Genomic DNA, 14,546 nt, shown 5'->3' with positions numbered 1-14,546 from the left:
AAGAGGTGGACCTGTCAATGCTACAAACATTAAAGGATCTATCCTTTTTGTAAGGGGGGCCGGATGTCAATGCTGCAAACATTGGATGTTTTTGCTCTGTCAATATAAGAGGCAGTCTTTTCCTTTAAACTGTTTTGCTTTGAATCAATGGGGGGGGCAGGGGATCAGAATGCTAACCCGTTTGTTTTAAACAAGATAAGGTATGGCGCGCTACAGAAAGGAAGTGAAACTTGGCATGTTAAACTAATTGGATGCCCCATTCATATTCATGCAGCTGATTAATGAGGTCCTCCATGATCACTTATACAAAGGTGTTCTGGTGTATCTTGATGACATCTTGATCTACAGCACAAATATGACTGATCATATAAAGCTAGTGAGAGAAGTGTTAAAGAAATTCTTGAAGGCCAAGCAATATGCCAAATTGTCAAAATGTGAATTTCACCAGACCCGATTAGATTATCTTGGCTACAGAATTTCCAACAAGGGTGTAAAAATGGACCCAGCCAAAGTGAGAACTATAATTGAATGGCAGCTCCCAAAGACTCGCAAACAGCTTCAAAGCTTTTTAGGTTTTGCTAACTTTTATCACCAATTCATTCTCTTCTTTGCTGATATTGCCCTACTCCTACTCAAGACAGGCAAAGGAGGAGGTAAGCCGTGACAGGGCCAACCACTTGCTTGGACGATGAGCTGTCAAACAGCTTTTTAGAATTTAAAAAGACTATTTGCTGCTGAACCAGTCCTAAAGCATCCATGCCCAGGAGAACCCTTCGTAATCCAAGCTGACACCAGCGACATTGCAGTCGGAGCTGTATTACTGCAAAAGAACAGAAGTGGAGTCCTACAACCATGCGCCTACACCTCCAAAAAAATAACTGAAAGCGAGAGGAGATGGGCAATCTGGGAGAATGAGGCCTTCACCATTAGGTGGAGCCTGTTAAACTGGCAACACTATTAAGAGGGGAGCAAGGTACCATTTGAAGTATGGACAGATCAAAAAAACCTAGAGGCACTGAAGACCCCTGCAAACTGTCCCCAAAACAAGTGCGGTGGGCACAGTACTTTAATCATTTCAACTTCACAGACCTGTTTTTGAAGCAGGCTCATTTTATTGCCTGCAAAGGACTCCCATCTGCCCAACGACTGACTAAATTGTTCCTGAAACATATCTACTGACTGCATGGTGCCCCTAAGTCACGGGTTGGCAACCCACTGCTCCAGAGCCGTATGCGGCTCTTTGAGCCGTCTCCTGCGGCTCCCAGCCACCCAGTGCGCGTGCACCTCTTCAAATGGGCAGTGGTGCACGCGCACCTCTCCAAATGGAGAGTGGTACCACCCGTTCCGAGAGGTGCGCGCACACCTTTCCGAAGGGCGGAGGTGCACGCACACCTCTCCAAGCCGCCGCCGTCCCGTCTGGAGACCTGCCGCATTCGTCAAACATGGACGAACGCGGCAGCTGTGCAAACAGGATGGCGGCGGTTTGGAGAGTGCGCGCGGACCTCTCCAAGCCGCCGCCGTCCCAAGACCTGCCGCGTTCGTCAAACATTGACGAACACGGCAGCTGTGCAAATGGGATGGCAGCGGTTTGGAGTGCACACGCACCTCTCCCAAGCCGCTGCCGTCTGCAGACCTGCCGACAGATGGCGGCGGCTTGGGAGAGGTGCGTGCGCACTCGCCAAACCGCCGCCATCCCGTCCGGAGACCTGCCGCGTTCGTCAAACATTGACGAACACGGCAGCTGTGCAAACGGGATGGCGGCGGTTTGGAGACTGCGCGCGCACCTCTCCAAGCCACCGCCGTCCCGTCCGGAGACCTGCCGCATTCGTCAAACATTGACGAACACGGCAGCTGTGCAAACAGGATGGCGGCAGTTTGGAGAGTGCGCACGCACCTCTCCCAAGCCGCCGCTGTCCGGAGACCTGCCGACGGACAGCGGCGGCTTGGGAGAGGTGCGCGCGCACTCGCCAAACTGCCGCCATCCCGTTTGCACAGCTGCCGCATTCGTCCATGTTTGACAAACGCGGCAGCTGTGCAAACAGGATGGCGGCAGTTTGGAGAGTGCGCGCGCACCTCTCCCAAGCCGCCGCCGTCCGGAGACCTGCCGACGGACGGCGGCAGCTTGGGAGAGGTGCGCGCGCACTCGCCAAACCGCCGCCATCCCGTTTGCACAGCTGCCGCGTTCGTCCATGTTTGACGAACGCAGCAGGTCTCCGAACAGGACGGCACGCACCTCTCCAAAGGGGAGACCCGTCGCCGCGCATGTGCCTCCCATTTTGTGCATGCGCATGAGTGGACGCACGCGCGTGCACTTTTTGCGGCTCCCACTTTTTTGTTTGTGTGATGGAACCGGTTCTGAGTGGCTCTTTTCCTTTTTCCAGTTGCCGACCCCTGCCCTAAGTGAATAATTTCGGATAGAGTGCAGTTTACAGCAAAATTTTCGAGGAGTTTTCTTAAATTAATTGGATCATCTCAAGGCTAATCATCTGCTTTTCATCCAGCTACCAATGGGGCTGCAGAATCTGCTAACAAAATGGTGGAGCAATATCTCAGATGCTATGTTTCCTACCAACAGACAAACTGGACTGACCTCCTCCCTTTCGCTGAGGTGGCTTACAATAATTCTGTTCACAGCAGCACCGGCTACACGCCTTTCAGAGTAGCCACAGGAAAAGAGTTCAGCCCAATGCCTGACTACCCTCAGGTGTCCTCTGCTTCCCAGACACTTGATCAATGCATGAAGAGGTGGGAAGAAGTTTGGAGAAACATGAAAATGGCATTAAAAAAGACTTCCGAGACTTATAAAAAAACAGGCTGATAAAAAGAGGGCTCCCCAAAGAACATTCCAAGCTGGGGAAAAGGTTTATCTGTTGACTAAATATTTACACCTCAAATTACCCAGCAAGAAATTAGGACCAAAATTCTTGGGACTTTTCCCCATTGTAAGGATCATTAACCCCATCACAGTAGAATTAAAACTCCCTAGGCTTTTAGGGAAAGTTCACCCTGTCTTCCACTGCAGCTTGCTGAAACCTTTTTGGGACTCCACTTTAAGACCTCCCCCTAGGAAGGCACCCGGGCCCCTCGTAGTAGTGGGTCAGACACACTATGAAGTGAAAGGCATTCTTGACTCTAGAATTTTTAAAGGGAAATTGCATTACCTAGTACAATGGAAGGGGTACTCACTGTCTGAAGCTACTTGGGTGAAATCTAGCGATGTGAAGGCTGACCGACTCATCAAAAAGTTTCATGAAAGAAACCCCAACAAACCAAGAGATAATCCCTGACATATGCTTTTGTTTACATTACAGTAACTATCCTTTTTGTAAAGGGGGCCAGATGTCAACACTGCAAACATTGGATGTTTTTGCTCTGACAATATAAGAGGCATCCTTTTCCTTTAAACTGTTTGGCTTTGAATCAATGAAGCTGGGGGCGGGGGATCAGAATGCTAACCCGGTTGTTTTAAACAAGATAAGGTACGGAAAGAAAGTGAAATTTGGCATGTTAAACTAATTGGACAATATGATATATGATGTGCAATTAAGGGAGGGAATTGTGTATGATACGATGTGTTCAGGGGAGGAGAATTCAGATTCTGGCATCCATCCATGAGTACCGATGCTTCGTTCTCATTATTATAGACTTTTTAGAATAAACAATGCTGGAAAGTTCTTTTGATTTGTCTCATTAGTCGGAACCATGACAGGACCAAGATATGCACTGCCTGGCTGATAAGTCTGTGTAAACTTGGGGAAGGCCTAAATTCAGGTAAAAATGTTTGGAGAGGGAAACCAAGTTCCCAGCAGCCTACATGAGTCCTTCTCCAATATCTTCAACCTATTTGTAGAAGAGTCAGCACCTTTCACATAAGACAGAATTCCTTGAGCTTCTTTTAACTGTGATCTGAACTGTGAAGAGGAGGGAAAGAACTGCATAGCAATGGAGAAATGCAGAGTGGCTTCAAAAGGCTGGGTGTGGAGGAAGAACCTCAAGAACCTATATCTCTGTTGGACTTCACACAAGAAGGGTTATAGCTAGAAAACCTTGATCCCATAATAGTGATGGGTGGTGAGCAAATGTTTCAGTAAGAGCAGTAAACTTGTTTTAATTGACCCAGAAGTCAATGACTTCCAGTGTATTTCTAAATTGGGTTTTTTCCACACTCCACATTGGTATTGGCAATGTGACCTGCCTACATGTTATTAAATCCAGAAGTCTTTCCAGAGCCCACTGGGAACTTTGTCAGTCAATAAGTCTAACAAGAGTCCAGTTGTAGGCACCAACCTGTAATCACATTGATGTCTGGATAAAGATCTTCAGAAAGAACAACAGCAGCACTATCCCTCTCAAAGGCATCACGTAATTCCTTCTTCACTGCTGCCGAGCCACATAAGCGATACAGGCCTACCGCCTACAAACAGAACAGAGCTGATCACCTGGATAATCAGACAGTGCTGCAAGCAATAGTATAGGGAAGAAGTCACCCATGCCTTAATCACCTCCCATTTGAATTAGTATAATGCCTTCTCACGGAGCTGACCTTGAAGATTATCTAGAAGCTGTAACTGTATAGACTGCAGCAGCACTTGCAGTTTTGAATGTCCTGTGGTTCATTCAAGTAATACCACTGCTGTATAAGTGGCACTGGCTTGCAGTTGCGATTCAGCTCCAAGTCAAGGTGCTGATTATCATCTTAACAACCCTAATGGCATAAGGCTAGGTTACTTAAAGGAATGCCTCTCCCCACTGGTATCTGCCTGTCCTACTAGATTAGATAGGGTGGGTGCACTCAAGATCCCTTCCCTTAAATGTTGCTATTAGATGGGATTTGGAGGTGTGCCTTCTTGGTGAGGAACATCTTCCCATTGGAGATCAGAGGGATCTCTACCATTTTAGTATTCTGAAAGGTTTTGAAGACCTGGCTCTTCCCCAAAGCATTGGGCCTGAACTGTGAGAATGTTTGGTCTGGAACTTGGACAGAAAGTATCTTCATTTTTAACTATGTTTTAGGGTTGGTTGTGAGCTGCCTAGAATCCTTGTATAGGATAAGTGGCCATGTAAATTCTATAAATAAATAAATCCCACATGGATGGCATACTGCAAAAAACAGACATCTGGGTTGGGAGAAAGGAGATGGTCAGGTTGAGCTACTCTGTTTTGTAGAAGACACTACATGAAACTTAGGAAATTGGTTGCTTTGGGTATTGAGAACATTCACCTTCAATCCTCGTTTCTCAATCTGGGTTACACATTTCTGGATTAGGAGTGGGACCTTGATGGCAGCACCTTCTCTTTTCACCAGCTGATTCAGCTTCACTCCAAAGACTTGTGGCTCCTGTTCAGAGTTAGCTGGATCCCACTGATCCACCAGAGTGAGTTTGATGTAAAGAAGCCCCTGAGGCTCCAGTTGTAGTGCCAACTGTTGGGTCCTGCAACCTAAAACAAGAAATGTTAGAGAATGTGAGGACCACAATGGATCCCCACTTCCCCATCCCCTTCCCCAGACCACGCAATGCCATGGGGTCAATCCATATTAGAAGCTTTGAGATCTACCCAACACTTTAGTATCTTGAGCAGGACTTAGGTCCTGTGCTCTGCTGGCAGGAAGGAGAGAGACAATAAGAGAGCACAGTGCTTGCATGAATGGGGTCACAACTTTGATCACAAGTTTAAAAGTAACCTTTAATGGGAATGATGGTGGATTGAGACCCTTCAATCTAGTCTCCACTGAACTAGTAAAAATATGATCTGATCCGGCAGAAGGTAGCTTCCTACTGTATGTTCCTGAGCAGGTGGACTGCAAAGGACGTTATTTCTATCTGTAATTCCCTAGAAAACTGTCTATTGGCATGTGCCTCAACAGTCTTCCTCACCTTGAAAAACCTGGGGCAGAATGATGGTACCATGGCAGCAAACTCGGTTCTTGCCCACAGTAGGATTACATGAGAAGACCACCATTTTGAGAAGTTGGGCATCCTCAAGCTCCAGCTGGAAAGAATGGTTGAGAGTGAGGACAGCAGCCTGGCAAGGCAGGAGGGCTGCGCGAGCCTTGTTAACAGAGTCTACTTGAAGAATGCAGAAGAGCTCTTTGGTTTCAGCTTTGGGAGGCTTGAAGCCCTGGATCCCCAGCAGGTGGATGCTGACAAGACCAGAGAGATGCTGTAGACAGCTAGGCTGCTCAGCAAAACTGTACAGCCAGAATGATGATCCTTCAAGGCCAAGGCATGCCTCTGCCCTAGACTGAAGCTCTAGGGATTCATTGTCACTCAAATATCCCCCATTGCTGGTCACAGGTTGCTGAGATACCACACTACTGTCAAGATGGTAGCGGCTGATGACATTCCCTGACTCCTTAGCAGAGGAGCTCCCTTCTGGCCCTCGAGGACGGGAGCTACGCAGACTTAATTTCTGCCTCAGCTCTGGCAGTTTCTTCATCTTCATGGAAAGACTTCGTACTGGGCCTGGGGACTTGATCTTGCTGAAAGAATGGCTCTTTTTATTGGCATTGGTGTTCTGGGCCATCAGTGTGGCACTGGCTGAACTTTCTTCAGGATCCACAGTTGCAACAGGCACCTTTCCTGAGGAGAGAGACTGTGTAAGACAGGCCAAATGCCACTTATCCAGGAAGTAACAGGCATTGCACCAAAGCTGCAAGGGTAACAGGCTGGGAGAGAAAAAAACTGGTCTCACGGCTTTTCATAAAAAAGGATAACTAAAGACAATCCTCTTCTTCCAAAAAAAGGAGAAAAGCTGCAAAATAATCTGAGACAGTATAAATGGTTCATGCAGCAGCAGACATTCCCGATTATGTAACTGCAGATACCCCCAAAATTGAAACACTACTTTAATTGTTAATAGGAACACGAATGTACATACTGCTAAACTCAACAATTTCAGCCAAAAAAAGTAGATGGTATTATGAATGATTAAACAAATGGAAACTTCTACAACCAGCAACCCAATCATGTACTGGTTTCACTGAAGATGTTTTTCCCTTAGTAATCATCTTAAATTCAATACATGTTTAAGATAAATGATGTTTCAAGACATCCATGAGCAACTCACAAGGTTTAGTGGTCCACTGCTGTGCATTTCAGAATGGATCTCTTTTAAGCACTCTTTTAGTTGATCACAGTCCACTAACCTAACTCAGCAAAGCAGTTACTTAAAGGACTGTGGTTGTCTTCTCTATTCCCAACCCTTTTAAAGAAGAGATACTTCCAGGAGATCACGCTTCAGTATAAAAGAAGAACAATCTGGCTCTTGACTAAAGCCATGACATGCAACCATTCCCCACATTCTCAGACTTAAATTCTCCAAGGCACAAGGCAGTTCTCATGCTACTGGAAAAATGAGTCTCTGCTAAGAACCAACTCACCGTAAGTCTTAGACTGGTGATGGCCCAGCATCTCCACTTGCTTAACACGCCTCAGTGGGATTGGTGAAATCTGCACATTAGTGACTGCCTTCAGTGAGCTGCCAATATCTATACATTCATGTGGTACTTTGACTTGTATTGGGTTCTTCTTCTTGTCCTTATTTTCACAACCACTACCACACTTCCTTTCAAGGGACGGGAGCTGCAGGTCCTCATCCTCTGGAATTGGGTTGTACCAGATCTCTCCTTGGGAGTTACCATGCTTGTGGAAATCTTCCATCTCAGTGGCAGAGATGGAAGCTGTCTCTTCTACCCCCTGAGTCTTCCCTGCGGAGAGCACCCATTGGCGGCTACTTTTTTCCAGGGTCTGTAGATAAGCACCTTGGTTGCTGTATTTGGCACTGAGGCTGGGGTTACATGTCTCCGGGTAGCTGACTAGCAAGTCAGTATCTTTATTAGGTCCAGTTGCCACTGAGTCAGTGTCTGCAGGGGCCTGTGGCACAGGGGGAAAATTCTGGCATAGCCTCCTGTTACGAGAGTCCTCTTGACTGCCCCAGGTGAATTTGGCCCAATTTTGTTTCTGTGACACAGTGATGGCAGCACTTTTCTGGCATCCATCATCCAACAAAACAGTATCCACTGGCTTAGGCTCAGAAGGTAGATGTAAATCATCTGGTAGCTCCAATGGAGGATCTACTGGAACAGAACTTGATTTATTAATCTGTCCAATATGGCCCCTTAGTTGTTTTAACAGAGAAATATATAATTATAAATTAATCCTAGCAAATAAGGAGACAGAATGACAGAAAAGGGCCAAAGCCTAAACGTGACTTCTGCTAAACAGAAAATGGAGCCCAGATGCTGCTTATTGCATACTAGGATTCATTCTTGCAACTATCTGAAGTGTTGCATCCTTTGATCACATTTTTTTTAAATTTTATATGATTTACTTTGTAGTCTGGAAAATATTCAAGACAGCTAACAAAAACTGATCAAACTAAAATAAAAAAGCAAGATCTAGGAGCAATACTGAAGCTTGAGACTGATGAAAATATGGCCATCTCTTTATTCTGAATTAGTTTATATCTCCAATACCAAATTAATTGCATCTTAGGATATTGAAGGAATCAGTTCATAGTCTAGACAAATCCCTATATATATTATCTCTGAAAAATCCTGCAAACTGGGCATGTGTCAGATGAGAAGAAGTCCCTATGTAAGAAGGAAAATGAAGATTGAGTGCACAATGACTGCTCAACGTAACATTGACATCTGGAAAGATTTTAGAACAGAATAAAGAGATCAGTTTTCAATGCTTGGGAAAGTACAGTAATTCCAGTAATTAGCATGGATTTGTCACGAACAACTCTTATTATCTCTTTTTGATTCATTAACTATCTTAGTAAACTGGAAATACTATCATTGTAAAAATTTCTTTATTTCAGCCATGCCAAAGCATTCCAAAATATTCTGATTAGCAAGATAGTTAAATGTGGGCTGGGTTGCATGACAATTAAAATAAGAGATAGACGTAAAAATGTATCCAAAGAGTACTTATCAATGGTTCTTCAGCAACATGAAAAGAGGTATTACAGCAGTGGTGGGATTCAAATATGTGAACAACCAGTTCTCTGTATGGATACCACTTCCAGAAGTCCATTCTGAGCCTGGGCAATAAAAAATTAGCTACCAGTTCTGCCAAGCTGGTGCGAACTGGCTGAATCCCACCACTGTATTACAGGGAGCTTCATATAGGTTTGTAAGGGAACGACAGAAAGAATGCTTAACCAATTTGCAGACAACACAAAACTAATATCTTCATTTACTTTCTAGACACTGAGAGAGCTGGGCAAATGCATCTCCCAAGGGAGTGCTCTTCATAGTCTGAGACCAACATAGAACCAGGCCTTCTCTCATGTGCCTGAAAGATTGGCCTCTGACAGTGGAATCATCTTTTAAAAATCTCTCTTGCAGAATTCAATAAACATACAGGATCATAAGGAGAGGGGGAGCCTAAGCTGTTCATGACTTTAAAAATCAATACCAGCACTTTACACTGTGGCAAGTAAGCAACTGACAACTCGTGCAGATGTTATCATATGATTCTTGTATTTTGAACTGCTTAGCTATCTAGTAGACATGGTAGCTTCCACCTTTCAAGGACAGTTCAATGTACAACATATTGCAACTGTCAGGGCAGGATGTAATCAAGGGATGTATATAACCACTGACACATTCAGCTAGTTCAGGAAAGAATGCCATTGGGTCACTATATGTAATTGTGCAAAATCACCATCTGCAAATTTAGTGATGAGGATGAAGATGCCCTCTTCCATTCACTATTCAGAAGGACTCTAAACCTTTCTACAAAAGGCTGAATTTCAGTTCCAGACTCCAGTTTCCTCTTGACTGATAGTATTAAGATAGTGGATGAGTCCTCATGGACAATCACTTGACTATGAGCCAGCAGTGTGCAGCAACAGCCAAAAAAGCTAATACAATCCTGGGCTGTATAAACAGAGGCATGGAATGAAGATCATGTGAAGTATTAGTACCTCTTTATAAAACCCTAGTAAGACCACAGCTGGAATACTGCAGTCAATTTTGGTCACCATATCACAAAAAAGATGTTGAGAGTCTGGGAAAAATTCAGAGAAGAGCAACTAAAATGATTAAAGGCCTGGAGACTAAAACATATGAAGAATGTAGGACTTGGGTTTAGCTAGTGTAAAGAAAAGAAGAAATAGGGGCAACATGATAGCAGTATTCCAGTATTTGGGGGGCTGCCACCAAGAAGAGGGGGTCACATTAGTCACCAAAGCACCAGAGGGCAGGACAAGAAACAATGGTTGGAAACTGATCAGAGAGAGAAGCAACCTGGAATTAAGGAGAAACTTCCTGACAGTGAGGACAATTAACTAGTGGAACAGCTTGCCTTCAGAAATCGTGGGCGCTCCTCACTGGAGATTTTTTTTAAAAAGGCTAAACAGTCAACTTGTCTGAGATGGTATAGCTTCTTCTGCTTGAGCAGGGGACTGGACTAGAAGACATCCAAGGTAGCTTCCAGCTCTATTCTATTCTACTTCAATTATGCTACCAGATAATGGACCAGACACTCAATTCACATCACAAGGGAACACTGGAAGTAAATGTATTTTTTGCCCTCAACAATCTTAGAAATGGAAGTTTCTTTGAGTGAAACAACCTTTCAGAATTTATTATAATGCCAAAAGAAGAATGAGAAAGTATTAAGCAATATGGAGAAAGGGCTTCTGGGGAGGGGTTGGCCTGAAGACGTGCAGCTGAGGATTGCAATAGGGCAAAGTCCCAAGCTTCCAGCTGCTGAGACCTAGCGCCAAGTTGGATTTCCTGTTGTTTACTGCATATTCCTCTCCTTGGCCAAGATACAGAGCTCCCTTTGTAGGTCTCCAACTAACTCCACATGAAGTTATGCCCATTGATTCAGGCATAACTCAAGAATGAAGACACAGGTCACAAATCAGAAGAGATTGGAAAGAGCAAACAGTAGAACTACCTCCCTTTTCAGAGTTACTTTTTCAAATTTTAGAACATCCTGTTTCATCAATCAACATATTTGATTACACCATTTCACTATTTTTAAAAAAGGTTTTATCTTCATTGACTGGGGGAATTGTTCATTACCATTTCCATCTGTATTTGGAAAGTTCTCAGATAAAAGCTGGGGGTAAAAACAGTCACACTTAGATCTTGAGATAGCTTTGTCATTGTTTTTACAAGCAGTAAAAACTGCAGAAATGTAGGACACTCTCAAAGAAAGCATTTTTCTCAGTTACCATAACTGGTAGAATACATTTAATTTACAGTACATGTCATGTTTACCTTCTCAGTTCTACAAGCTACATGATTATTACTTTTTATTTAGAGAAGAAAGGAGGTTTAGAGCAAGCCACTTTCTCCAGAGGCTCCCAGTGGTATGTTCTTTTATTAATCCCTTCTCTTACTTTATCCTCAACACAATCCTCCAAGGCAGAGTAGGCTGAAAGAGAGTGGTTGCCTCAAGTTTAGCCAGCAAAGCCAACAATCAACCAGGGATTGGAACATGGATTTTTTCAGTCCACTTCCAACACTTAAACTATTATCTGACACTGGCTCTTTGTGATAATGGAATCACATGATGGCACAGAATGGCACCCAGCACATAAGATCCACTCAAGTGATTCTTTCTGGCAGTCACATGTCCTGTGACCATATGAACCACCCACTCTCTGGCTATAGGATGCTACTGCCATTCCCTTTGGGCTAGTTATTTCAGAAACACAGGGCTCTTTGGTGAAATAACAGGCCTCTCAAGCTGGCTGAACACATCTCCTTAAAGCCAGAAGGATCCCGATCCCGACCTCTTTCTACTATTCCTGCGGTCACCAACATCAGCCTTCACCCAACTGTGGGAATGCTTTCAGAAAGGAGGCAAGGGCTGCAGAAGTTGCAGAACTGTAAATTCCAAATTCACCCCTCTTCCCTAGTACTCAACGGGCCGATAAGCAGAAGAGGCGCTTTTTATTTCAATCCGGAGACTGGGGCCTGGAGAACGGTCAGCAATTCGCTCGGGAACGTGGGCCTCGATTGGACTCCCCAGGGCCACCGCGAAAAGGAGTGTGCTACATATCCCAGCTCTGTAACTTCCTCCCTTTGTTTCCTTTTGCCTATTTCAGGAACAGCTGGGGTGGAAATGCCGAAGAAGTCTACAGCAGCCCCCTCCTGTCGGGCGAAGTGCCTATGTGCTCCCACCAGGGGGACGGGAGAGGGAAGCCCTGACCCTGTGCCTCCCTCAGGTACCTGGTTCGTTCCGAGGCGCGGGCGCCGCCTTTTTGCTCCTCAGGCGCTCCTTGCTTCTCAGTCGGGAGAAAGTTTTCCTGATTAAAGGCTGAGCCATCACTCAGCCGCGGGCGACTCCGTCCTGCCGTGCCCCATGCAGGAGAAGTGGAGAGACGTTCAGCCCAAGGACCGCGGGAAGCAAATTCCTCGGATGCCTCCTCCGCTTGCGTGCCAAGCTTAAACTGCTGCTGGGGCTTGTAGTCGGAGGACGCGGGAGCGGAGGGGGAGGCGGGGCGGGGGGAGCGGAGGTAGGCTGGCCAGGGAGGCAACGCCCCCCTCCTCTGCCGTTTGTGTGTGAGCGGAGCTCGACCTTTGTAGGAAAAGCCACTGTCAGGCAGTTCTCGGCTGCTGGCACTACAGGATGCAGAATAAATGGTGAAACGGTTCTGGCCGCCGCTGTCCCAAATCATAGCCGAGTGCAGAGAAGCTGACCTGGACAGACGTGAAGCTGAGCAACAAAGTATTAAACCCCAGTTCAAACTCAGCAAGGCAGTTATTAGATTTCTAAGAACATGCACTCCACTGCTCAAGGGTCAGCCACCTTGGACAGAAGGTGCTCTGCCACCCGAAGAAGTGACATGAAATGTTGCCAATCCAGAGCACCTTGCTGGGATATAGCAGGTATGGCCAGGACAACCCTTTATTTTTTTATAAGTTTTTTTTACTGATTTTCCAATATTACAATAATATCTTTAAAAAGCAACGTGGTGTCTGGGTTACAATAGTTCCATTTTGTACAAATACATATTATTACAAATCTCCAATTTATTATAACCAAAATGTCCTCTTTTTTCATTTAATACATATTATCTCTTATCTAAATAAACATACTTCTTATTTTTATCCAACAGTTATTAAGTAGTTTTCTTACATTTATCAATACTTTAATATATTTTATATTTTAACATTCCATCTTTAAGACATCAAACACCTTATATATTTTTCAAGCTTTAATTTTGCATTGATATTAAAATTAAACGTTTGAAAGTTTCTCAATTTTATATTTCTAGGTGACCTCCCTTCCCTTTACACAATTTCTAATACCTGGTGATATAGATACACTTCTTATCTATTTCATTTCCATACCAACCAGTTGATAAAACAATATAATATTCTTGTTTTCATTATAATTTCCACATATTAAAAATTAACCAAAAATTTCACCCATTTCAACATTTAATACATCCTTTCATCTTTCATATCACTACATCCACATATATTGATTACATTTATATCACTCTTAACATATATACATCTTAATCAATTTCATTTAAACAGCTCAGTATTTCAATTTAACAGTTAATATTCATACATCTGAGTTTGTTTTTATTTTTTATTTTTAATTAGCTAGTATTTTAATCTACTCATCAAAACACTCTCATAATCCAAGTACAATCCTGTCTAATCTGGTATTCCATTTCAGGCCTCTTAGATATGTCCATTCTTTTTCAGTCTTATTCTTGCTTTTTTCCTTTGCCATATGATTTTTCATGTCTTTGCTTCAGGGTCATCAAAGAATTCTTTTTTTTATTAAAAAGTTTTGCAATACATTTTAAGCATAAACTCCTTCCCTCCCCCTCCCCCCAGCTTCCCCTCCCTCCCCCTCCCCCCCCGACTTCCCAGAGCTGAATACAGGGTATTGCCTCTAACAAACTTGAGCTAAAATATGCTAACCATCTATAATTACACTTTAAATCCTACCACACTTTAACTCCCCTTAAACATAACTAAATAATAATACATCTTATAATTCTAATACTCATTCATATGCTAAATGAAATTTTTTAGTCCCATATTTATTCTGAATATAATCGATCCATCTTCTCCATTCCAAAATATATCTCTGTTGCGATTGTTCTTTCAAATATGCTGAAATTTTTGCCATTTCTGCCAAGTTTGAAACTTTTAAAGTCCATTCTTCTATAGTAGGCAGTTCCTCCTTATTCCAGTATTGCGAAACCAAAAGTCTTGCTGCCGTTATTAAATTCAACATCAATTTAGTTTCTATAACGGTACAATCTGTAATAATACCCAACAGAAATAACTGTGGAGAAAACCTTATCTTTTTCTTAAATATCTTATGCATATTTCACCAAATTTTAATCCAAAAAGCTTTAACTTTTTTACAAGTCCACCATATATGGTATTACGTTGCATCCTCACAACCACACCTCCAACATTTAGGCTGATAATTTGGATACATACATGCTAATTTTTTAGGATCTAAATGCCATCTATAAAACATTTTATAAAAATTCTCTCTTAAATTTTGTGCCTGAGTAAATTTTACATTCCTGACCCAAATTTT

The 14,546-nt window shown here is 43.6% G+C and overlaps 1 protein-coding gene across 1 annotated transcript in view; it reads right to left on the bottom strand.

Annotated features, from left to right (window-relative positions):
* Nucleotides 1-12,296, bottom strand: part of SYDE1 (synapse defective Rho GTPase homolog 1) — a gene marked incomplete at its 5' end in the record, with an annotated part of 40,070 nt that extends 27,774 nt beyond the window's left edge. Inside the window, 5 exons of the mRNA XM_081318456.1 lie at nucleotides 4,288-4,414; nucleotides 5,222-5,439; nucleotides 5,877-6,581; nucleotides 7,382-8,074; nucleotides 12,200-12,296. Of these exons, the coding sequence (XP_081174582.1) occupies nucleotides 4,288-4,414; nucleotides 5,222-5,439; nucleotides 5,877-6,581; nucleotides 7,382-8,074; nucleotides 12,200-12,296 (1,840 nt within the window). The remainder of the gene's footprint in view (nucleotides 1-4,287; nucleotides 4,415-5,221; nucleotides 5,440-5,876; nucleotides 6,582-7,381; nucleotides 8,075-12,199) is intronic.
* Between the last annotated feature and the right edge of the window lie 2,250 nt (nucleotides 12,297-14,546).

This window comes from Vipera berus (assembly GCF_964194415.1).
Source record: "Vipera berus genome assembly, chromosome: 2".
Classification (NCBI taxonomy): domain Eukaryota; kingdom Metazoa; phylum Chordata; class Lepidosauria; order Squamata; family Viperidae; genus Vipera; species Vipera berus.
This window is presented reverse-complemented; position numbering and strand designations above follow the sequence as displayed.